The 27,094-nt window shown below is 35.5% G+C and overlaps 1 protein-coding gene across 1 annotated transcript in view; it reads left to right on the top strand.

The window, feature by feature from the left end:
* Nucleotides 1–16,624, top strand: part of LOC126418543 (SH2B adapter protein 2) — a 100,913-nt gene extending 84,289 nt beyond the window's left edge. The window contains exons 7-8 of the mRNA XM_050085358.1: nucleotides 10,897–10,951; nucleotides 14,966–16,624. Of these exons, the coding sequence (XP_049941315.1) occupies nucleotides 10,897–10,902 (6 nt within the window). The 3' untranslated portion in view covers nucleotides 10,903–10,951; nucleotides 14,966–16,624. The remainder of the gene's footprint in view (nucleotides 1–10,896; nucleotides 10,952–14,965) is intronic.
* The last annotated feature ends 10,470 nt before the right edge of the window (nucleotides 16,625–27,094 follow it).

Below are 27,094 nucleotides of genomic sequence, written 5' to 3'. Positions count from 1 at the left end.
TCCCTCAGGAGGACATCCAACAACTCTTATCAGTCAGTGGCAAGCCAAATGAATAGTTGCTTAAGGCTCAGAGGTAGGCCATTGTGTTATTCAGTTGCTCAATTTTTGAAGCTCTTTCTCTTAAACAAATCATTCAATTTTTCTGAAACTGTATTCATATGGTTGTACAGACTGCTGCAATATCTAGCACAGTGAATCCATTAATTTAGTTTTTACAGGGTGTATACGACCCGGGAGATCCGGGAAAAACCCGGGAATTTTTTCATCCGGGAGAAAACCGAGAAAAACCCGGGAATTGTTTACAATTCCGGGAATTGTTCATTGTTTTAGTTTTCAGTTAAATTTTTGTGATTTTGAGTGGTAAGAACCAATACTCTAACAAAGGATATTACTGTATCCCGCTACTGCAGAATAACACTGCAGCAACAAAACATGAACGAGAGAGAAATAAACTTAAGCGCCATATACAACAACAAAACACAGTGCTCATACGAGTGTCTGCCAACAGCAAAATGTGTCAGAGACTTTTGGAAGACTATGCAATGCTTCATAACAACAAATTGCCTCTGATGAGCGTGACGTGACAACTGTTTAAATTAGATTCCTTTGAGCAGTTGCGGGCGGGCTCTTGGGCATGCATAGTTGAGTCGTGTATGAGTAGTACCTTCTCCCGCTTCTTGTTACAGAAGTGTGGCTTGGCGCCACTACCTAATATTTCCCCGGTTCGGAAATATAGTAAATCCGAGCCTGATGCACAGAGCAGTCTGAGTTGTGGTGGCGAGGGTGGGTCGTCTCCACATGACCTGTGTTTACGTTCAGTGATTTTGTTGTTTCCTCTTCGTTTATTGCTCTCATGTTAAACGATAAAACGGAATTTTATAACCGGGAGATAGCAAATGAATTAAAATACGTTCACATAATTACGGATGGCTAAAATATGCCATTAGTTTCAGATTTTATTTCCACCTTTCTGACAGTCAAGCATTAATTGCCTCGCAGAACAATCTAGTTATCTTTGTCGGTTTGCTAAAGAGATTTGGCTTTTATTAATCTTTTCTGCTGAGGCAGTCAGTTTATTTGAAACGAACTGTTTAATTTCACACTGTTGGCTGGTTTCAACTGTTTGCTGATTTCTAGTGCACGCATGACATTATGCCATAACAAAGAACCAAATATGAGATAATACAATACTGGTACTCCAAGAAAATTTACATCCAAATCTGGACATACGAATTTGCACTTTAAGCCAAATTATGCGTTTTAGTAAGGTTCACAAAATTCCAATGCTCTTGAAGTATCCTTTGATGTCTTGTTTCTTTTATGACCTAATGTAAGATCTTTTAATGTTTTGCACGTACGAACATATGGCCTTCCTGCGTCATCGCGCGGTGATGACTGTTATCTGGCACTCTCTTGCAACTGCTGAAATGAACCTATTTCTAACAGGTAGCGGGAAAATATTGCGAATGGTGGTTTGAAAAGCGTTACATACATTAAAAGCAAATTTCCTTTTACGCAAGATGAACTGTTTGCGAGAATGAACGATGAATTTTGTAACTAACAAAGTGTTTGACTCTCATTTAAAAATCAACTCATTGAGGACGGCCATTTAGAAGAATTTTGAGCTCAGAAGAGCATACATTTATGTTGTTATTAAAAATTTTACTGGCACATTTGTGTGATGTACCTTAAAGTGTATCACGCGCAGAAAAGGTCAACATTATATGTGGAAGCTTAGCTTCTCTTCCAGCTTATTAATCTTGGAGACCAATATTATATGTGAATGCTATGTATATTAATTTAAACCATTAACTTTTCTTATTTCTGTTTTCGCGCTACTTAATAGTGATCTTGCTATTGGCTGACTACGTCACGTGTCCTATGCTGTCATGAGCTGGCGAGATCACGTGACATGAGTGAGTGATGAGTGGCTTACAAAACCGCATAGCAATCTCGATTTCAATGCTTCGGAAAGTAACATGTGGTATTTGGTGGAATTCGAATTTATACCTTCATAATACGAAAATATGCAGCGTACATATTGCTGCACATCAAAGGTGTTTTAACCGGGAAATCCGTGAAAAATCCGGGAATTTTTTTTCCTTGTCCACATAGACACCCTGTAATAGTGTCATGCTGACAAACATACAGTTTATCAGTAAACTTTTAGGGATGAAATGGAGTGGCTCTTAAAATTGTGACAGCCATTATGTATCTGATGCCCAGTTCTGTGATTCAGATGATTTCAGACAAGTTGTACTCTGAGATATCTCAGCTTGAGATCCATAAAATATGACAAGCATCAGAGTTTATATAAAAAATATGTTTATAGGAAAAAAGTAGCATTTGTATGGAGATTTAAAAACATATAGAACATGGTTAAAATACAGACACAAACTTATATTTGTTATTGGACTTTACATCGGGAATCAATGCAATACAACTCTTTTGTTTAGATTCCATCAAAATTAATCCATTCTAGGATGCTGTTGAACAAACAGACAATACATTTTTAAGTGTCTCATGAATGCTTCCTGATGTAATTCTGCTGTTGCTCCCTGTGTAAAGCAGAATTAAATTTTATGAAGTCTGGTTTGTTTCCATCAGGAACAGCATGCTCCATGACTGTATTAATGAGATCCAAGAAGGAGAAAGAGCAGCATCAGTCACAAATTTGTAATCTGTTTATTGCAGAGGGATTTCAGCTGTTGCGTAGCTATCTTCAGTGCAATTATATCCAATTCATTACAGCCTATCATAGATAAAATCACACATGGTACCACTGGATATTACTGATAACAAACAGTCGAACTTATGACTGATGCTGCCCTTCTTCCTATCTTTGATTTTATGAATTGTTACAAAGGTCAGAGATAGTAATTTTTACACACTTGTTGTTGTTAGTGGTCATTATTTAATGCAGTATAGTCATCATATATTAGTTCTTTGAGTTCATTGTTTTACCACTGTTGTACAAGGCAAATGGTCTCAGAAAATATAGGGAACAGGAATTACAAAGTACTTTTACTGACCTTCGAAGTAATCACCATTAGCCACCACACACATCCGACATTGATTGTAAAGCTGTAGGAAACTGTCAGCAAACACTTCTTGTTGGAAGCACTCAAAGAACTGTTGTCATGAATTCTTGGTTATCTGCATCATTACAGCAGATAAGACCTGGTGCTACCTATATAATCTGGAGACCAAGTGACAGTCAATGGCATGATGTTCATCGTCTTTGCCACCTCCGTCAGGTAGAAATTGATGATGGGTTGAGCCCCATCAGCTTTGTGATAATCGTAGATTTTTTTCAGCTGACTTTGTTTGTGAGGTAGATGGCGAAAAGCATAGCATTGACAGTCTCTTGGTCTCCAGATCATATTGGTGACATGAGGCCTCTTCTCTTGTAATGAAGTGAATATCCAAAAATGTATGACCACAGTGCTTTGAGCAATTCCACAAGAAGCATTTACAGACAGTTTCCAACTGCTTTACAACCAATGTCACAAATGTTTTGTAGCTAATAGTTATTATTTGTAAGTCTTGTTTCCTTTATTTTCGGAGACCATTAACTGATTAACTGAACGTTTCATGTGTGCTTTGTATAATGGCAGATTTTGTGAACCATCCACACACTTTCCCTGTACACCGTAGTACCCTATTCTTGAAAACATTGGAAACCAGGACGCTACCAAAATTCTTTTATTATACAGGGAGAAGAAAAAATGGCACACTTAGCAGTTGGCATTGTGATCCCTCATCCCAGTTCAAGACAAAAATGAATCTAGTAAAACATAGTCCTACCAATAGGTTTAATAAAAATGCGATTTAAAAAATGAGGCTCTGGTACTGCTGTAACTGCATGCAGTGTGGCCAAAAACAAGTAACATGAACTCTGCACTGTGTCAGAGCTGTCCCATTAGCTCAGTGAAATGAGGCAATGCCGCGGGGAACAGATATGCAGACTCTGTGATGTTTGAGTTGTGTTTGCACCGAACTTTTTAATTAAGACCTCTAATTGTATCAAATTTACACCTCCACAATGTGCTATCTTGCGTATTTCTTTCTGTTGCTGTTACATTTATTTAAACATTACGGCATATCATGAACTTCTTACGTATGTGAACGACCACTTGTGTTTCATCCATGACAAAAAAAAAAAAAAAGAGCCAATAGAAAATAAAAATGGACACAGTAACTTTGTCTGTATCCAATGAAGTACAAAAAACACAACAGGTAGACTACACTAGACTGCATATAATCTAAATGCAATAACTCCATTCTGTACATTTGCATCCATGCTTATCTTCACAGAGCCAGTACATAAATGTACAAGCAATGTTCATTTTAGAGATGCTCAAAGCAACCACCTTGTATTTGCAAACACTTCGGCACTTGTTGGATCATACTTTACTGGACCCTACACCTGTATTCACCATTGCCAAATTGGCATGCATGCAAGCTATTAGCTTGTGCACATCTATGGCTGGAGTACTATAAACTTGTTCCTTGTCCTCACAAATAAATATCTAGTGGATTAAAATCCAGGGACTGTGGAGGCCAGAACATTGGACCTCCATGACCAGTCCACTTTCCTGTAAACGCTTCATTAAAATAGTTAGTTACATTAATTCCAAAGTGTGGCAGTGCACCACCATGCTGAAGCCATAGCTGTAGCCAAACACCAAATGGAATTTTTTCTAATGCATCAGTCTTTGAGATACCTGGAACTGCCTTGTAATATAACTGGTACTTCACTGAGGCATTTAGTGAACAGTTTTAAGAATCACTTCCTGTGCATGTGGAGTATATCTAGTCCTTGGATGACCTCTATCCATTACTTGTGGACGAAGATTACTGATTTCTCGATGGTGTTGCTCCAGGTTACGAAAAATGGTCTTATTGAAATGGGACCTTTGTGGGTACTGTACAGCATACGCATGAACCGCACAAGCTTGGTTATCAGATGCACCCAGCATCAAAAATATATCAACATGTTAATTAGATTAGATTAGATTAGATTAGATTAATACTAGTTCCATGGATCATGAATACGATATTTCGTAATGATGTGGAACGAGTCGAATTTTCCAATACATGACATAATTAGGTTAATTTAACAACATACTTAAGTTAATATAACAACTTTATTTATTTTTTTTAATATTTTTTTCTTTTTTTTTCTTAATTTATATCTAAAAATTCCTCTATGGAGTAGAAGGAGTTGTCATTCAGAAATTCTTTTAATTTCTTCTTAAATACTTGTTGGCTATCTGTCAGACTTTTGATACTATTTGGTAAGTGACCAAAGACTTTAGTGCCAGTATAATTCACCCCTTTCTGTGCCAAAGTTAGATTTAATCTTGAATAGTGAAGATCATCCTTTCTCCTAGTATTGTAGTTATGCACACTGCTATTACTTTTGAATTGGGTTTGGTTGTTAATAACAAATTTCATAAGAGAGTATATATACTGAGAAGCTACTGTGAATATTCCTAGATCCTTAAATAAATGTCTGCAGGATGATCTTGGGTGGACTCCAGCTATTATTCTGATTACACGCTTTTGTGCAATAAATACTTTATTCCTCAGTGATGAATTACCCCAAAATATGATGCCATATGAAAGCAATGAGTGAAAATAGGCGTAGTAAGCTAATTTACTAAGATGTTTATCACCAAAATTTCCAATGACCCTTATTGCATAAGTAGCTGAACTCAAACGTTTCAGCAGATCATCAATGTGTTTCTTCCAATTTAATCTCTCATCAATGGACACACCTAAAAATGTGGAATATTCTACCTTAGCTATATGCTTCTGATTAAGGTCTATATTTATTAATGGCGTCATACCATTCACTGTACGGAACTGTATGTACTGTGTCTTATCAAATTTCAGTGAGAGTCCGTTTACAAGGAACCACTTAGTAATTTTCTGAAAGACAGTATTGACAATTTCATCAGTTAATTCTTGTTTGTCAGGCGTGATTACTATACTTGTATCATCAGCAAAGAGAACTAACTTTGCCTCTTCATGAATATAGAATGGCAAGTCATTAATATATAATAAGAACAACAAAGGACCCAAGACTGACCCTTGTGGAACCCCATTCTTGATAGTTCCCCAGTTTGAGGAATGTGCTGATCTTTGCATGTTACGAGAACTACTTATTTCAACTTTCTGCACTCTTCCAGTTAGGTACAAATTAAACCATTTGTGCACTGTCCCACTCATGCCACAATACTTGAGCTTGTCTAGCAGAATTTCATGATTTACACAATCAAAAGCTTTTGAGAGATCACAAAAAATCCCAATGGGTGGTGTTCGGTTATTCAGATCATTCAAAATTTGACTGGTGAAAGCATATATGGCATTTTCTGTTGAAAAACCTTTCTGGAAACCAAACTGACATTTTGTTAGTACTTCATTTTTACAGATATGTGAAGCTACTCTTGAATACATTACTTTCTCAAAATTTTTGGATAAAGTTGTTAGAAGGGAGATTGGACGGTAATTGTTGACATCAGATCTATCCCCCTTTTTATGCAAAGGTATAACAATAGCATATTTTAGTCTATCAGGGAAAATGCCCTGTTCCAGAGAGCTATTACACAGGTGGCTGAGAATCTTACTTATCTGTTGAGAACAAGCTTTTAATATTTTGCTGGAAATGCCACCAATTCCATGTGAGTTTTTGCTTTTAAGCAAGTTTATTATTTTCCTAATTTCAGAGGGAGAAGTGGGTGAGATTTCAATTGTATCAAATTGCATAGGTATGGCCTCTTCCATTAACAGCCTAGCATCTTCTAATGAACACCTGGATCCTACTATATCCACAACATTTAGAAAATGACTATTAAAAATATTTTCAACTTCTGACTTTTTGTTCGTAAAGTTTTCATTCAATTTGATGGTAATACTGTCTTCCTCTGCTCTTGGTTGACCTGTTTCTCTTTTAATAATATTCCAAATTGTTTTAATTTTATTATCAGAGTTGCTGATTTCAGACATGATACACATACTCCTGGATTTTTTAATAACTTTTCTTAATATAACACAGTAGTTTTTATAATTTTTGATAGTTTCTGGGTCACTACTCTTTCTTGCTGTCAGATACATTTCCCTTTTCCGGTTACAAGATATTTTTATACCCTTAGTAAGCCATGGTTTGTTACAAGGTTTCTTACGAGTATATTTAACTATTTTCTTGGGGAAGCAGTTTTCAAATGCATTTACAAAAATGTCATGAAATAAATTATATTTTAAATTGGCATCAGGTTCACGGTACACCTCATCCCAGTCTATCTGCTGTAAGCTTTCCCTGAAATTTGCAATTGTCACATCGTTGACTGAACGTACTACTTTGGAGGACTGTTTAGTATTGCTGAATGGAGCTATGTCATGTATTGTAACTAGCTGTGCACCATGATCAGAAAGACCATTCTCAACAGGCTGAGCATTTATCTGGTTAAACTTATCTTGGTCTATAAAGAAGTTATCTATCAGTGAGCTGCTGTCCTTTACCACCCGAGTAGGAAAATCAATAACGGGTGTCAAATTGAAAGAACCGAGTAATACTTCAAGGTCATTTTTCCTATTACCCTCTTTCAGAGAATCTACATTGAAGTCCCCACAAATAATAATTTGCTTCCCCCTGTCTGACAGATAGCATAACAAGGAGTCCAAATTTTTCAGAAATAGATGAAAATTTCCTGATGGGGACCTATATACAGTTACAATTATAAATGTGCCTTTATTTAATTTAAGCTCACAGGCACATGCTTCTATATGTTTCTCTACACATCTTTGTAGTCCATTGAGAAGCCGCCCTATGTGAACTTCACAAGAACAGTTATGGTTTTGCATTGCATGGTTAGTAGACACATGCATGCAGTTTAATGGATCCCAGTGTCATGTGATAGACTATTGTCACGGGAAAAAATGATGTCCTGCTTATAAATAATGAAAACTAGAGAACAGACATCTGAAAAAAATAAAAAATAAACCTGGTGAGGATTTGAACCATAACTACATGTTGGATGTAGGTTGATATGTTGTAGCAGTCTACTCAGTGAGCTACAATAGTTTGTACGGTAGTGCAGTGTGGTACACGTTTCTCTGTATATTCCAATGCGCTGCGTGATGTGACAGTGTTGCAAGCTCCTCATTTTTGTTCATGTGTTTTCAAAATGCATCCTCCAATATGATTTTATTAGATAAACTTTTGTCCTGAATGTGGATGAGGAAACGTACACTGTCACTGACATAAAAGTACCTCTCTCTCTCTCTCTCTCTCTCTCTCTCTCTCACCACCACCACCACCACAACCAGTATGACGCATATTTCAACCTCAGGTCACAAAATGGTATCATTACTGTCTTGACTTCTTAGCAAATCATCAGTAGACGATGTGTTTAAAAAGAAAAAATAACAAAATCAAATGTGTGTGTGTGTGTGTGTGTGTGTGTGTGTGTAAAACTTGGTTTGTAATTTATTTTCCTAACATTATACTATCCATATTTTTCTTTTTAACATATCATCTGATGATGACCTGCTAAGAAACTGAAATCAGTAATGATACCACTTGTGTGTCCTAAGGCTGAAATATATAATAGAAACAATGTTTTTCACAAATGATTGCCGTATTTTCTCATAGGCCTCATGTGCCTAGTTTGTACAGTGTGATAACTAACCTCTGTGATCAGACACTATTAATTTTACATTTGTTGTCTGCCCTTCATACTTTGTAGAAAAAAAAGAGGGACTAATTAATAATCATTAAAGCCTCACAATTATTATTTGGAGGTTATGTTTCAGCTTTGAACATGAACATCTGAATGTTTGTTATTTCTGTGTGTAAATCTTAGTTTAACAAATGGTTTCTCAGAACCATAATGCACAGATTCCAATGCTGACAACAGCACATGAGGGAGGTGAATACTGCATCATGATGGATGGAGCTTATTGTCACCACTGTCTGCCATTAGCAGCTTGGAGAAGGGAAGGGAGAGTTTGCCTGGAGCAGTGCAGAATTCCTCTAGTTGTGTCAGGTCTTTGTTGGTCACTGCCAGTCACTGTAGGTGGCCGCGTGTTGTCTCCCGCCGGCGACGCTACGACAGCACACTCCCGGGCCTCTGTCGGCAGCGGCAAGCTCAGTTGGGAGCACAGGCGGTTGCACTGAAAGCATCTACTCGCCTAACTCCAGGCGATTGCGCCTCTCTCGAACCTGACCAAGTACTTAGGACGGCGCTGCGTGCCGCCGGGACCTGAGAGGGTTTCAATGTCTTTGTTGGTCATATTTTTTGAAGAGATTATGGGTATTTAACCTGTATCTTCTGCGCAGAAAACTTGGTATCTCTCATCATTGCACATTATTCTTTATTTAATTGCTTTGCTTCTATGAGCTGAAATAAAAATTGTCCTATTACGGTATATTAATAATTTTTACTTATGGACGTCTCACAAGTGTAAGAATTTGCGAGGAACTGTGAATGGAGAGGGTGTGGGAAAAATACATTATTAAATATGTTATTATCCCTTTTCCTACCTTACTTTTTGGCATCTCCCTGGTGTCCATTTTGTAAGTACTAAGAACACTCTTTTCTGTAAATGCTGAAGTTGAATAAATTGACATATCCATGAAGCATGTACTTTGTGCCATTTATTATTTGTATAATATTAATGTTTTGAGTTGTTGCAAAGACATAATGTGTTTTATATCTACATCTATGAGAATTATGTTCTAGAAATACTCTTCAGCAACTGTATTTTGGGCTGCATAATTATCCTGGTTGACATTTAATACTATAAATAGTCCATTTGTGTTTCATGTGTGTGCTCTTTAACCAATGTAAATGTGAGAATGTTATTTGAATTACACATTTTTTTTCCATGCCACATATATTCCAAGAAATGTAATAAAACCACAACCATTGTGGCTCTTAATACAGACAAAGAGATAATTCTCTTGTCTGTGGTGTTTTAACTACTGTAAATACTTTTATCTAGGAATTTGACACCCATATAACATTACAGTTACATATCATACTTTTTGTGGTCAAATGCTGTAGTCCAGAATGTGAGCCAATATAAAGAAATGAGGTTAATAGAAAAGAGTCCTAATTAAAACATACTAGTCCAAATTTCAGACATAACAATTTTTCATCGTTGTGTTAAATTATGGACACCATTATTATTATTATTATTATTATTATTATTATTATTACTATTATTTTCTTTGCTTTTAATTGCTGTGGCAAAAAGTTAAGTAAATGTATTGTGTCTAAAACTATTGCACCTCCATAGTTTTGTAGGTTCCCATTCTTCATTATCAGCAGGGCATTGTTTTAAGGTGTCATTTTGTTTATAAAAATCGATTAAGGTCTTTTACGTTTATGAAGCATTCCTCTTTAGAAGTTACACCAGTGGCTGTAATGCATTGTTTTGGAATGAAGCAATGGGTACTGTGGCAAAATAAAGCTACTCCTGCTCACTTCACACTCAAAATTGTTATCAGATGTTGAAGAGGGGAGAAAACAATGCAACTGGCTATGGAGTTTGATCTTTAGTTTGTTAAGAAGATAGTGTCAGAATAAAATTAATGTGAGCCAGACTAACCAGTCTGTAAAAAGAAATATAAGAGATATGGCTGCTGGTTGTATTGTTTTCTTTTTGGGCACTTTTCAGCCATAAAGTCATCAGGTTAAAAAGCTAGAAAGTGCTTACTGATATTTGTTGCTGTAAATCACAAGGCACTGGGAAATAAATATTTGATATCACTAATATGTCCAACTAATAGTAAGTGCATAGCTATTTGGCAAAAAGTAATAAGTAAAAAATTACTTGCATAACAGCTTCTTTTATGTCTAATTGTATTTAAAACTACATTCGTAGGTTTGAGTGAAGGGGGCCTTCAGCACTCAAGTCAAACTGCCAGAGAAATTATAAAGTGAGTAAAGATTATTTCCAAACATGGAATAAGTTAGACTTGATTAATTGACTAATGTAAGTTTAAAAAATGTTATCAAGAGAAGGGTATAGTTTGGTAGCTGGAACATTTGAACACTATGTGGCCAAAAGTGTTCAAGCATCCCATTAAATGTGGTCTTTGTGAAACCAGATTAAGATATATATGTGAAAGCATGATGTGTTAACATCAGAGATATGTCTTCTATGTGAATGAGCCAAAGAACAGACTGGCACCCGCAAGTTTAGAAATTCTGTTAGAGAGGATTACCAGGTGGCCGGCTCCACTGTTAGCCGTGTTATTTAACAGTAACAGCATTAAGGAAACAATGAACCCAGTCATCAGTACTGTAAGCCTTTAAAACTAGCTGATAAGGACTGAAGAGTTAAATTGCACTCTAAGAGCCAATTGTCAGACCTCTCTATCACCTATTGCTAAGAACTTCTGTTACAGTTCAGTTTCAGAGACCAGTGACAGAATTATTATTTGAGTGGTTATGGGATCCAGTTTTCTTGCAGATGCTACTGGCAAGTAACCACTAATCATAAGATTTAAAATGTTACTCCTCTTAAGTTGCTGCAGGTAGTGCTATCACATGTAGTAAATGGATACTTTATGAAGAGATATGGCACTCTAATTTGTACATCTTACTGGTACCTGAAAAATGGCTTTTAAGTGATTGTGTTGTGATAGTAGTGAAATTTGGTTTGGGGCTGCTCTTCTTGGCTTGGGCTATTGAGCATGTTTTAGTCAGTGGCAAAATGAAAGCAGTTGCTTATGAAAGCAAGCTTCACATATTTTGATAATAGCATGGAATAAGAAATTTTTAGTTATTGTGTATAGCACCTCAAAGGACCATTGCTGAATCCATCAAAAATATTTCAAATGAGTGAGAGAGTCAATTGCATGTCAGAACAGTTTTCCAGAAATCTGAAAAATCACCAAATACTATGTTTGATGATGTATTAGAGGGCAGCATCCCACAAAGTTAAGTATTGCAGTAGCAGGTGAAAGAGAGCCTACATGCAATTAACTACGGGGTTGAAGTGTTTTAAACAAACAGCAGTGCGTGTCCGGGAACTTTTGGCCACATAGTATATGCCCCAACTAAGTAAATAATTAGGTTTAATATGAGAATTATTGCTTTCCACTTCTTTTAAGAAGCTAGAATATAAATATCAAAAACAGCTTATTAATTTACCATTGCTTCACCATACTTCAAAGTGCTGAGAGAGTGTCATTGTCATAGATATTTGGAATTACAGTGTTTCAGTACAATTGTAACATCACAGTTGTGCAGATAACATTGATTATATTTTCTTCACAATGAGCATACACAACTGTAGAACAATTCTGATGGATTACCTATATCTGAGCTTCACTTGTTGCCTTGAATTTTTCCCGTGAAAGCTGTCAAAGCTAGCTGTCAAGTTAAAATGGCTTTCAGAGTTGTGCTTTCATGATGTTTGCAGTAAAACTGTAGACGTATCTGAACGTAGTTGAAATTAGCTTCTGCTGATGTGTTGCTATTGAAAAAGAAAATTAAATTTGTGGCAAAATAGCTGTGCTTTTGTGTGTGCGTGTGTATATTTTCTGCTCTTCCTCCCCTAATGTTGCATGTACATTGCATGCTTCATTATGGAATTGTACAAAGTTCATGAAGCAAATTTCTTGAAAGTTCATTAGTCTGAATTTTATGTTGTGATATTTTACATGGCAAAGAAAGTGTGACTTAAACAACATTCAATATTGATATTATTAATTTTTACAAAGTCATTACAATTTTACTTGGAAGAGAAAAAGATCCGGTATAGATGTACCAAAAATGTGTATTGATATTTGGCCTGAGCGTTTCTGCAGAAATTTGTAAGTGTTCTAGATATTAGATAATTATTACCTGATCATAGTTAATTGATGATTTTTTTTTCACAGCAATAATAGCAGTGGGTAACTGATTCTGTTTTTAATCACAATGAAAAATCTAAAAAATACAGCAAATGTTTTCATATTTGTTTTCCATTAAAACAAATTGTTTGACAATTAAGACAAGAGGTTTACATTTGATTGAGAAAGTGACCTGTTTACCGTTTCAGAATTGATTCCCATTGATGCAGGAATGTTATTTCATGTTTAGTTCATGTTTAAGTAATTTGCACTGATACGTAAGATGTACTGACTTAATGACTAAACATAACCATTACTGTATAGTGAAAGTGTTGAGTGCTTCCAAACAAATGTGCATTCTTTTTAAGGGTGCCTACACACATTGCTTCATTGTCTTGACACTGTTTCAGATCAATGCAGTTTGTGTGTACGTGCTCACAACAAAATAAAAAATCTCCAAAACCAGCCATCAAGTTGCAATTCTTGTTTATAGCCCCATCTACTACTCTGTGCTGCCATTGTACACCAAGTGGTTATTTGCATGTATTACACTGTTTGTATTCCACACAGAATTTTCCAATATAATCATACTAGCTTCAGTGTGACAGAATAGTGACCCAACCTTCCACATTTACTTTCAACAGAACTGTGTAACTAGTGATATTTAAATGACAACTAAAACTAAAACAAAAATAGAATCATCAGTTACTGTGTCTCCCTTCTATGAGTGACAAAACTTTGAAAGTAACACAGTATTCAACTTACTCAGTCACTTTTGGAGTTCCTCATTATTTTTCATATTTTGTTTTCACTGTCAGTAAATATCCTTCAAGTAATTTGAAACAGCACAACTATATCATAAAAATAAGAATAAAAATATATTCAGAAATAACTGAGAAAATCCACCTCGTACCCCTATACTCTCCTTATATCACCAACGCTACAATGTTTCGCTCTCTGTTGTATTATCACCTTCTTTGTTTATGCTCTATACATGTCCCCTACCCCCATACTCTCCTAAAATCACCAACCCTACCATGTTTCGCTGTTGGTTGTATTATCACCTTTGTGTACTATTGACACACATTCAGGTCTGCAAGACAGTGCCTCATGATCTTTGTATCTGTTTTCTTCAGCATAGTAGAAAATGCATTTGCAGAAACGTGTCAATTTTAATGATCCTAAGATTGATGGAATTGGTAGTTGGTGGATGGAGGAAGATGTCAGTGATACAGATAAAGAAATATACGAAAAAGACCACGATTTTACAATAGCCAGTGATCACAGTTTTGTGGGTGGAGGATCAAACAGAGGAAGAACTTCAGGACAATGATATGGGGACATTTCTCTTTCTCCCAGCACTGAATGTTAGTTTTGCAGACTTTGTTTTTTTACCGGTCGAGTATAATTTTTGCATGGAAGTTTAAATCCTGGAATTTAGTTTTATGTGAAAATTTACTTGTTATAGAGGTATTATAATTTTTCATATGTAATCCATTTCTCTGACAGTTCGTTTAAATGTACTGTTTAAAAAATGACACAGAAGGATGCAATTTTGTGTGATAAAAAGTAGAATATGGCAGGCTGTATTTAGTGCAGCAAACAAAATAAGAAGTATTTAAACAACCGTAAATATTTGTAAAATGAAGGTTATTTAGCGTAAATTAAAAATTTCAGTTGATTTGCACCTTAAATCTCGGTTTGAACATAGATGTCTTACAGATTGCATCTCATTGTATACATTGCAGAAGTCACCTCATGAGCTACGGAATCATGTGATGTACTGAAAAGAATGCTAGGCCTTTGTGTCATATTGTGAATGTGTTGACTATTGCTCAGCATTTGTGTAGCGCTGTCTTCTTGTAACATCAGTGGCAAAAAAGTCTAGAGATAGAGAGTGGCATACGAAAGGTATCACCTCAACATAGAGTTGTTTTGGGAAACAACAGAAAACCTAGATATGAGTAATGTGGAAATTAATAATTCTCTGAGGCATTTGAAACTGTCAGTATTTTTATATTTTTTTTTTATTTTTGTAATTTTTTTTCCTGCTTAACTAAATGAACTCTTTCAATCACATGCAGATATGTTTCATAAGTTTATTCTTTCCAGGTGATAACATATGGAGGATCAGTTCGAACAAGAACAGAATCATTAGAGAACTTGCAGCAGGAAAGACAAAGTGGATCTGGTGGATCAGTTGGTGCTGGACGTGCTGTAGAAAATACTTACAGCTTTGTCTAATGCAATATAACAATGGACTGTGAGCGTCTGAATCTTCTTCCTCTGCATTCTGTTACCTGCTACTGAGTTATCTTATTTGTTGATACAAAAGTGTACCGTTAACTGTCACAAAGTTTCTTTGTGAAGTGTTTTAGTTATGCAGTGTTCCTTGTCAGATATCTGAGATGAGAGGTATCTACTCCTTAGTGGAGTAAACTCAGCGGTGTGTATTTGGCTAGTTAAAATTGTGTGCTGGACCTTTGAGCCTGTAGAAGACATGCTTTTACAGTGGAATTGTTTGTCCACTAGAGGCATGGACACTGGCCTTGCACATCATTTTAACTTGTCACAAGTGTATAACCGAGATGTATATATCAATTTTGCTTTGGCCACATATGCCCAATACCTGGTTTTTGTGCTGTGGTTGCATTTTAAAAAGAAGTTTCATGCAGCTCTGTTATTTGTAAATTAATTTATATAGGTATGGTAATGTGGTACAATAATTATTTTGTCAACACACATCAACAACAACAAAAAATTGGTCCGCCTCCGTAGCGCAGTGGTAGCGTTAGTGCCTATCACGCGATGGGGCCCGGCTTTGATTCCCGGCAGGGGACTGGGTGTTGTGTGTCCATCATCATCATTTTCATCATCATTAACATGCAAGTCGGTGAAGTGGCGTCAACTAAAAAGACTTACAACACGGCGGCCGAATCCCGAAGGAGATATCCCGGCCAATAAATGCCATACGATCATTTCATTTCAACAAAAAATTGTGACTGAAGAAGTAGAGCATTAAGATTGTTTTCATGATATCACTCGTTACATCTTTTGTGGGAACATATTGGCTCAGAGCATTGAAGATAGAATTTTTTTAGGAGTGTCATTGGTGCATGTAAGCTACCGCATTAATCAACCCAGGAAGAAATGAAACCAACAGTATCAGTGAATGTTATTTAAGTTAATTGGTGTATATGTATATTTGTGTGAGCTGCTATTTCTTGCCCAAACAGTATCTGAATAGTTGGTTTCCCACTGTTCTCTTTGCCCCCTCAGTGTATACATGACGGTAGTGGGGATTTAGGGAAAGTATTCATTTTGCACATTGTAATTTTTATTTTTTACAACTGCCTAAAAGTTGAGACATTACTGTCACAAGCAGTTACTTTGCTTGTTTAATTAGCATTATTATGTAATATGTACAAACTGAGATAAAATGGTGCTAGATACTCAGCATTGCATTATTGTTCAAGAGTTTAACTCAGCTAAAGTAAGTTCATAATTAGTTTGATTGTGAATCTGGAAAATACTCTGGACATTGGACATTTGTTTCCATATTATTTTTATTGGAGGTAACAGGCTATATATAGAGTAGGTTTTAATAGTTAGAAGAATGAAAAAAAGAAATTGATAAGCACTGTCACAGTTTGCACTGACAAACATACACGATGTGACCTCTCATATTGACTGCAACCAACCAAAGAGATACAGATCTGTTCATTTGTTAAACATAAGTATTTCCACATTTTTAATTGCAATATATGCTTGAACAGCAGCACTGCATTGTTAATGTTTCCTTTGATTAGTAAATAAGTGTACTTTACTAGTTGCCACTTCTCATGGCATATTTATTAGACAAGAGAATGCAGTTGTACAGTGTGTTAATTTAATTTATTTTTTATACAAACAATCTATATTATACACTGATAAAAAGTATGGTTCTACTTATGAAATTAACACATGCAGTAACAGAGAAAGAAAAACAGGAAAGTCAGTGGATTCTAAAGGATTGGCACCATAAGATTTTTCTTTTACCAGACAAGGGGGGTAGATTTGGTATGTAGTAAAATGAAATACTGACATAAAATTATCCAAATCCTGAAAAAAAGTTTAATGAATAATTATAAATACCTAGAAATTTGATCCAGCATTGTTAGGATTGAAAACCAATCTTGGATATTGCAAATTATGTGGACTTCTGAGAAAAAAAAATGAAGATGATAAAAATTAAATAACTGAGTGTGTGGTAAGTGTTGCTTAATATCACAGAATTTTCATACTTGATATGCCACAGTTTGGCTTGAAAAACAGCTTTAACATTTTATTATTGTCCTACATTGGTATTCTCTTACTGTTTCCCACACTGTTGCCTCTTCATCACTTTCTCTTGAAGAAAGAAGTTTTGTTTCCTAAATTTTGGTATTTCATTTACTTCTTTTTTTCCAACTGTGTTACTTCAATATCTAATTACACAAAGAATTGTTTTATCTGCATTTAGAACTTAATTTATATAATTGTGCATTTACGTCCAGTCACTGTAAATTTCAGCTTTGCACGTAAAGCTATTTTCATATTGGTCAGGATGATTATATGACTGGTGGTACACAACTTTACTGTTTTCTGAGGCACTGTTTCTTTCACTTCAGATAACACACACATTCATATTATTAATCGTACTTGTTCCTAATACAAAACTATGTTGCTTTCGCATTCAAATTCACCTGTATATAGATAATCAAGTGAAGCTTTTAAACCGTTGATACATGAATACCATATACCAAAGCTATAAGGTTAAAAAAATGTAAAATGATGAACTCCTTTCTAAGCGGAGTCATCACTTGTCTGTGATGTGATATCAGTATCTGTTATGTCTATCCTTCAATATGCAAGAAAATGTTTTTCACCAATAAAACATTTTGCAGAGCTTGTTTTGACATGTGCTACATCATAAAGTAGCACTTAAATGATGTGAGTAAAATGATCAGTATTATGCTAATCTGGTGATTGCATTTGTATATATTTTGTAGATTACATACAAAAATGTGTTATCAGTGTATAAGTGTGTACAAGTGACTTGATAATGTTTAATTTTTTCAGAAGTATTTTGATACAGAATTCATAAAATCAAGAAAGTTTTATATGTGGTGTACATATAGCACAAAAAAATTATGTGAATTGTCACTTTGATTTTCATGGTTCAGTAATTCTGAAACAAAAATTTTAGGCTGACCTTTATATTCGTTTGCGGTTTCTTCAGCCAGATGATTCTTTATTGATCATCACTATATAGAATGCCTATGATACAATAGGTAACTCATTAACAGTTTATGTAATAGTCACCTATTTGCCACATGTAAGATAAATGTGTATCTGCTAATGTGCATCATGATTTCTGTTGATATTAATGGGAAAAATGTATACAGTTAAACAATGACATTTACCAGCATAACTGTATAATTTTCTGTAATAGAGGACTGTTCAGTTGCTCATCCTAATCTAGTAAGTACAGTACAATGTTACACAGAAGTCTAGAACAGGTATTTTGTCAATCTTCAGAGTGTAACCTGTTGATTCCATTTCAATGAAAGGTCATTATTATTTTTTTTTAGGGAAAGGAAATTTTCATACAAGTTATGTAATTGATGTCCTGGATAATACAAGAAATTATTAGTTCATTATCAATGACTATTGCATGTATTTGTTCTAAGAATTGAAAGCTGGGTGCTGTACTGCACAACTTAGTATTTGGCAGAAACCCATCTACATTTGTAAAGCAGAAGACACACATGCTACAGTATGAGTGAAATGTTTGTTGTTAATTGTTTGCAGAACATTATAAACTAATGTTACACTATATTCATATCGAGCAGTGACATTTATTGGTTTCTGTGGCTGTGTGTCTGCTTGACTGGTCCCCAGGGGTAGATTCGATTTTTAGAAACCATCTATATGTCGATGTAGGTTAAGGTACAAGATCGCACCCTGCAACCATTCACCTTAGTGGACCCTCATTTGTGAATAACCAGTGAAAAAAAAATTATGATTTCCCGTGATCCTCTAGAGCTTTAAAAATAGGTGTCTTTGAACAGACTTAAGGCATAGTGTAATGATTAACGTGCTTTTCTCCTATACAGAAGATTGTGGGTTTGAATTCCCTCAGGTGGTTTGAAATTTTTTAATCCTTATTGAAATGATTTTGATCATTATTTTCATTCAGTTATTTGGTTTAAATATAATTTTTTATTGCTAATGCTTTGAGATGGCATTTTTATCATTGATTTAACTTAATGATTTGCTCTCATTTTTTCTTTCTTTTATGCTTTTTCCATTTGGAATCTATGTGCATATGTATTTAATTATTTTTACTTATCTGTCATAATATTTAAACATTTGAAAATATCAATCTGTCAGTTAAAAACAAAAGAAAAAGTAATGTATTTATATTGCTGATACAGTCGTGTCAAAAATGTATTTTTCATTACAAGATTTACATTTTTTGGATATTTATTGCCATACAAACATTTAAAAGATAAATTCTTGTTACGCTATAGAGAAAATAATGCAGATGAAGATTTAAAGGAAAGAGGGCATTTAAGTAAAACAAAATGAAAGTATTACAAGTAAAACAAAATTTAAGGAAAATGAGGAACAGAAATAATGAATGCAAGAATATGGATGAAAATATAAGATGGTGAAACAGAAGAAATTTAATTGAAGTTAATACACAACAATAATTAAAATCATGTGAACAAAATTCTAAATGAAAGGAAGAAGCAATGAGCAGGAATTGAAAAGTTAATATGATGATTAAAATGACATGAACAAGGGTTAGGAGGGAAAAAAAAAACATTTAAATCAATTACTTGAATAGAAATAATGACAAAAAACATTTCGGTGAAAGCTAAAAAAAAAATCTCAATGCACCTGATGAGATTTGAACCTACTGCATATGGGGAATGCACCTTATCCATTACGCTATCCATTACGCTACATTGACAATGTGCGTACCACTGCTATTTTTAAAGCTCAAGTTCATGAAATGAAATTGCAAAGTTCGTTCTTGTTGATTACTTGCAAACAATGGCTCATCATGATGAATGGCTGCAGAATGTGATCCCCGCAAAATCTTAACCTACACAACTGTATAGAGTATTTCAAAAAGTCAGTCCCACCCCTGGGGACTTCTCCCTGTTGGACTACAACGAAAAAAAAATTTTACTCCATTTGCCAGTACCCTTGAACTTTTTTCATGATATGAAGCTGAATTAAAAATGTCTGAAGCCTTCACTCACAGTGCATTCATTTGAACCATTCTTGTCTCAAAAGTAAGCACTTAATATCGGATACCAGTATTAGAACTTATAATGGAAGGGCCAATGCTAAAAATGTGAGAGTTACAAAAGCACACTGTTTGCTACACATGCACCAGGAGAAGCTGCAGTGGCTTGTTGGCACTCAAGCTTGTGCCAACACTTAATCCTGAACTATAAAGATTGGCCCACAAACCATACAAACAGTGAAATGGCTGAAGTTTTTTCATCAGAACTTGGTTACTCGTATTGTGCATATGCACAGGGCACATTTCTTTTACTGTGTCCCTTGCACGTCAGACAGAGTAAAACTAGTGGCATGGGCATAAGACTTAGTTGAAATTTGAAAGATTATACTAACTTGCTACCTCATAATGATCGTTTCTTTACACCAATTTTAATGATGGATCAACACTCATATCTAACTTAGCTCTTCTGCCACAATGATATTAAGCCAGCCACAGGGAGGGAAGGGGGAGGGGAGCTTGTAAATATAGATTACTTACAAAAAGGATTGTAAAGATCTGTAATTTATTTCATGTTGTTGTTGTTTTTGTCTTCTGTCCAGAGACTAGTTTGATGCAGCTCTCCATACTACTTTATCCTGTGCAAGCTTCTTCATTTCCAGGTAACTACTGCACCCTACATCCTTCTGAATCTGTTTAGTGTATTCATCTCTCGGTCTCCCTCTACGGTTTTTACTCTCCAAGCTGCCTGCCAATATTAAATTGGTGATCCCTTGATGCCTCAAACATATCCTACCAACCGATCCCTTCTTCTAGTATGGCTGTGCATCAAATTCCTCTTCACCCCAGTTATATTCAGTACCACCTCATTGGTTACATGATCGACCTATCTCATCTTCAACATTCTTCTGTAGCACCACATTTCAAAAGCTTCTATTCTCTTCTTGTCTAATGCATCACATCCGTACATGGCTACACTCCATACAAATACTTTCAGAAATGACTTCCTGACACTTAAATCTATACTCGATGTTAACAAATTTCTCTTCTTCAGAAACTCTTTTCTTGCCATTGCCCATCTACATTTTATATCCCCCCTACTGTGACCATCATCAGTTATTTTGCTCCCAAATAGCAAAACTCATCTACTACTTCAGGTGTCTCATTTCCTAATCTAATTCCCTCAGCATCACCTGATTTAGTTAGACTACATTCCATTATCATCGTTTTGATTTTGTTGATGTTCATCTTATAGCCTCCTTCCAAGACACTGTCCATTCCATTCAACTGCTCTTCCAGGTTCTTTGCTGTCTCTCACAAAATTTCAATGTAGTTGGCAGACCTCAAAGTTATTATTTCTTCTCCATGGATTTTAACTCCTACTCCAAATTTTTCTTTTGTTTCCTTTACGGCTTGCTCAATGTATAGATTGAATAACATCGGGGATAGGCTACAACCCTTTCTCACTCCCTTCCCAACCACTGCTGCCCTTTCATGCCCCTCGACACTTATAACTGCCACCTGGTTTCCTTACAAATTATAAATAGCCTTTCGATCCCTGTATTTCCCCCCGGCCACCTTCAGAATGTGAAAGAGAGTGTTCCAGTCAACATTGTCAATAGCTTTCTCTAAGTCCACAAATGCTAGAAATGTAGGTTTGCCTTTCCTTAATCTACCTTCTAAGATACATCATAGGGTCAGTATTGCCTCACATGTTCCAACAATTCTATGGCATCCAAACTGATCTTTCCCGAGGTAGGCTTCTACCAGCTTTTCCATTCGTCTGTAAAGAATTCACGTTAGTATTTTGTAGCTGTGGCTTATCAAACAGATAGATCAGTAATTTTCACTTCTGACCAACACCTGCTTTCTCTGGGATTGGAATTATTATATTCTTCTTGAAGTCTGAAGGTATTCTGCCTGCCATACATCTTACCCACCAGATGGTTCTCCAAAGGCTACCAGTAATTCTAATGGAATTTTGTCTGCTCCTGGGGCCTTGTTTTGACTTAGATCTTTCAGTGCTCTGTCAAATTTTTCACACAATATCATATCTCCCATTTCATCTTCACATGTGTCCTCTTCCATTTCCTTAATATTGCCCTCAAGTACATCGCCCTTGTATAGACCCTCTATATACTTCTTTCACCTTTCTTCTTTCCCTTCATTACTTATAACTGGTTTTCCATCTGAGCTCTTGATATTCATACAAGTGGTCCTCTTTTCTCCAAAGGGCTCTTTAATTTTCCTGTAGGCAGTATCTATCTTACCCCTAGTGATATATGCCTCTACATCGTTACATTTGTCCTCTAGCCATCCCCACTTAGCCATTTTGCACTTCCTGTTGATTTAATTTTTGAGACGTTTGTATTCCTTTTTGCCTTAACCATTTACTGAATTTTTGTATTTTCTCCTTTCATCAATTAAATTCAATACATCTCCTTTTACCCAAGGGTTTCTATTAGCCCTCTTCTTTTTACTTACTTGATCCTCTGCTACCTTCACTATTTCATCTCCCAAAGCTACCCATTCTTCTTCTACTGTATTTCTTTCCCCCATTCTTGTCAATTGTTCCCTAACGCTCTCCCTGAAACTCTCTACAACCTCTGGTTCTTTCAGTTTATCCAGGTCCTGTCTCCTTATTCCCACCTTTTTGCAGTTTCTTCAGTTTTAATCTACAGTTCATAACCAATAGATTGTCATCAGAATCCACATCTGCCCCCTGGAAATGGCTTACAATGTAAAACCTGGTTCCTAAATCTCTGTCGTACCATTATATAATCTATCTGAAACATTCGAGTGTCTCCAGGCTTCTTCCACGTATACAACCTTCTTTCATGATTCTTAAACCAAGTGTTATCTATGATTAAGTTATGCTCTGTGCAAAATTCTACCAGGTGGCTTCCTCTTTGATTCCTTACCCCCATTCCATATTCACCTACTACTTTTCCTTCTCTTCCTTTTCCTACTATCGAATTCCAGTCCCCCATGACTATTAAATTTTCGTCTCCATTCGCTATCTGAATAATTTCTTTTATCTCATCATACATTTCTTCAATTTCTTCGTCATCTGTGAAGCAGTGCTACTGTGGTAGGGGTGGGCTTCATGTCTATCTTGGCTACAATAATGTGTTCACTATGCTGTTCATAGTAACTTATCCACAATCCTGATTTTTTATTCACTATTAAACCTGCTCCTGCATTATCCCTATCTGATTTTGTATTTATCACCCTATAAATATGTAATGCTATTTGATGTTACAGATTCAAAGGGGTCCAAAAACATTTGACATTGAACGTAATGGCTATCTTCAATCCATACAGAAGGAATTTCTTATAGTATACAAAGCATAAGGTGGATATGTGAACTTCTTTTGATACGGCTTAACTACATAGTTTCATTGACATTGTTGCAGCATAGAAAATAAGACTAGACTTCATGTATCCCTGCTTTCCAATGCTGCAATAATATATCTCATATTTCCAAGTCTCTTTAATTAGGAAGTTCATCATCATGTTACTAGGGACAGAAGAATTTAAAGTTTTGTATGACAAACAGCCAAAAAATCTCATAGCAGCTGTGTAAGAGGTAACCAAAGATAGAGATTCACATACCTCATTAAAGAGAAAATATCTCACATGGTACTCACATTGCACTTTTGTATAAGAACAATAATTGGTATTGAAAATAACTATTAAATTGGTAGCACTGGTACACTGTGGATGAATGCACTCTTAAGAACACAAGGAAATCATGACAAATGTGATTACGTGTAAATTAGTTGGGCTGGATTGTGGAAAAAATTGACTTTTTCCTTTTGAAGGAATTGGACACTATCCACTAGAAGTGATCTAAGAAAACAAAGACTACTGTAAAGCAGTGAGTAGACATGGATTTAATTTCTGCCTCTCAATAAGAATCCAGTGAATTGGCAAATCCAGTGAATTGGCAAATCCAGTGTTTGGTAATATTTTTCAATTTAAGGGCAGCTGGATCTAATGAGGAAGACGAATATGAGAAAAATAATATACATTCAAAGAATAAACCCAGCATCAAGGCAGCTCTTGGCATCCAGTCCTTGTCTGTTGATCTACTGCACATTATAGTTGAATCTCAAAGAAAGATGACGAACAGTTACCCCTCAGTTTTATGGCAACAGTGCATGTTAATTTCTATCTTATGCTAGGCATTAGTTATTTGTACATTGATAATATTAATTTTTAGCAATTGTTACCAAAGTAGAGACATTCCTGTTTTTGTGCTGTTATAGTCATTGTATACTTGAAAACATTTATTGCAATGTCTGAGCGTGCTAGCACACACTAGAAAGAATTTATTGCTTTCATCTAGAAGACTACACTGAAAATGTGTTATGGGAGTGCTATGAGCTATGCAAATTATTTTTAAAGACTGGAAATGAGAATCTGCCATTAATACTTAGTGTAGTTAATACAGTTGTGTAGTTATATGACAGTTTAATTTCATGCATACGAGAGGGATCTCGGCCATTTTCTTGCCAGTGTAGTGCAAATAAGGCCCTATGAATTTACGAAGGATGATAATTTCCGCAAATCATTGGTATCAGCATGTAAAACAGCACCAAAGACTTGTTGTTTAAGCAAAACAGTTGTCACCTTCAAAATAATTTTATATTACACAAACAAGAGTATAGTTATGACCATAATCATCGTTTCATATAATTGCTATATCCTTATACACTACTCATGTTGCAATAAAACCGCATTATTTATACAGTTTTGGATATAAAAGACAAACATTTTAATGAGAACTATCACTGTCGACACATGTAATAAGTTCACAACTTGTGTTGTTCATTTTTTGCTGTGCAGTTCACATTTGTTTCTCAGATGTTGTACAAAAGACAAATCAAACCCAATGATTTGTAACTAAAATGCCAGAGATGCATTGACTGGTCTGTTGTAGTTCGTGTCTACTCGTAACATGTTCTGGCAAACTGCAGCATGAAATATATTTTTGTTATCATTCAGCTTATCTGTTTCATTATAATGTATATAAAAAACACTTAACTGAATCACGAAAGACAGATCAGCTGTATTCACAACAAAACTGAAAATTTTATATTGACAGTACCATACAATACCGATTTCAGGTTTTAACATTGTGGATGAAACATATTCAAAAGAAATCTATCTTGTGCAAGAGAGGAAATGGAGTGAACAGACTCTAGCAATGCATGAAATTTTGGGAAGAGTCATAAATGTGAAAAAGTTTGCCCCAACACCAAAGCAAAGCATTAACTTACAGATAGAGAGGTCTTACAAGTAATGGCCATAAGGACTCATTACAGAACAATTCTAAAAAAAATGAGGAACCACAAGGTGTGTGGGAGCAGTAAGAGTAAGCTAGTAACGACGATAAATAAGAGTAACGGATAGACAAATAGGCAGTAGATGAGTTAATTTTAAGGTCACAGCATGTGAAAAAGTACATTTCAAAATAGCAGTTTTGAGATAAGAGAATAGGTGAAATAGTTTGGCTTGAAGGCAAATGCGATATGGGTTGAGACAGGAAGAGGGGGGGGGGGGGGAGATTTGTTATTTATGGGTTATAAGAAGGTGAGAGGATGGATTAAGTAAGGTGACAGGAATGAGTATTAAGGGTAACCATATGTGCTCTAGGGGAGGGCAATCCAAAGGAAATTAAGGCGGCAAGGAAATCAGTAAGGAAATTAATGCAGAAAGAAAAGGGATATGTGTGTGTTGGTGCTGGGTGTGAGTTCATGTGATTTGACACACATATAGATTACTCCCATAGAGCAAGCATCATATAAAGCAAAACCTGTGTTCCTTATTCTGTGAATGCTGAGATGTGCATAAATGATTGTGTATAATCAAAAATTAAATTTGATGGTAAATTTAAAATGCTTTTACGCAATGCTCCCTCAGACAGTATTGTCTGTTAAAGTTAATGCTGATTGTAAACAAGATGATATCAGCCTGTTGAGTCTTCCACTGCCCTGCCCCCCCCCCCCCCCCCCCCACCCACACCCCACATACACAATAAGTTTCAAGTTACAGTGTGGTGTTGGAGCAGTACTCACTTGGAACTCATGCATGTTCTCCTGTTTCCTTTTGTAGATAGATTTCTCTTGGTAAGTTTTGTGAAAAACTGTCTACAGCTTTTCCATTTTATTGTTACTTTAAAATTGTTCATAATTGCAGATATTTTAAACATTTTTTTAGTAATTTTGTTTGCACAGTTAATGAAATGATACAGTAGGGGAAAAACATTTGCCAGTCACCCATAAGGCACTCAGTGTGTGTGTGTGTGTGTGTGTGTGTGTGTGTGTGTGTTCTCCTTAAATGACAGATTCTTTGCCTTAGATTGTCTTTCTCACACACTTACTCAGTTGTTAAAATGTGGTAGATTTAGTGGTGTTGAATTTTTATATGCAGTTGAGTGTGTGACAGTATAGAAAGTTTCATTATCAAAGGCCTGTTGTTTCTGGTGTAGCACCCAGATTTTCTGGGAAGTGCTATATCAGTAAGCTCAAAAAGATTTTGTATTGGATATATTTTGTGTGTACTGCAGTAACTTATCATATTTGCTTCGAAGGTAACGGAAAGGTCAACAGATTTTAGTATGTTCAATAAAATGTCACATCTAGTCCACAATGTTCTGACAAACTTCACTGCTTTCTGCACAGCATATGTAACTGTGAAGTACTATGTTTATACTTCTTGAGACACTTTAATTTATTTCTGTAGTATTGTCTGTTGTGTTGATGTACTCTCTATCCCATGTTTTGGAATATAAATTCAAGGTGTGTTTTTATATTCATTTCTTTTGTAATCATGTTTATTGTATTGTCTCTCCCATTAATTTATTTGTTTCTTGTTGAAGTATGCACTGTGAACATTACAATGCAAAATATATACATATGTGAATACTGTAAATAAAAAATTATAAAAAAATGTAA

Source organism: Schistocerca serialis, chromosome 9 (assembly GCF_023864345.2).
Source record: "Schistocerca serialis cubense isolate TAMUIC-IGC-003099 chromosome 9, iqSchSeri2.2, whole genome shotgun sequence".
NCBI classification, from domain to species: domain Eukaryota; kingdom Metazoa; phylum Arthropoda; class Insecta; order Orthoptera; family Acrididae; genus Schistocerca; species Schistocerca serialis.
This window is presented reverse-complemented; position numbering and strand designations above follow the sequence as displayed.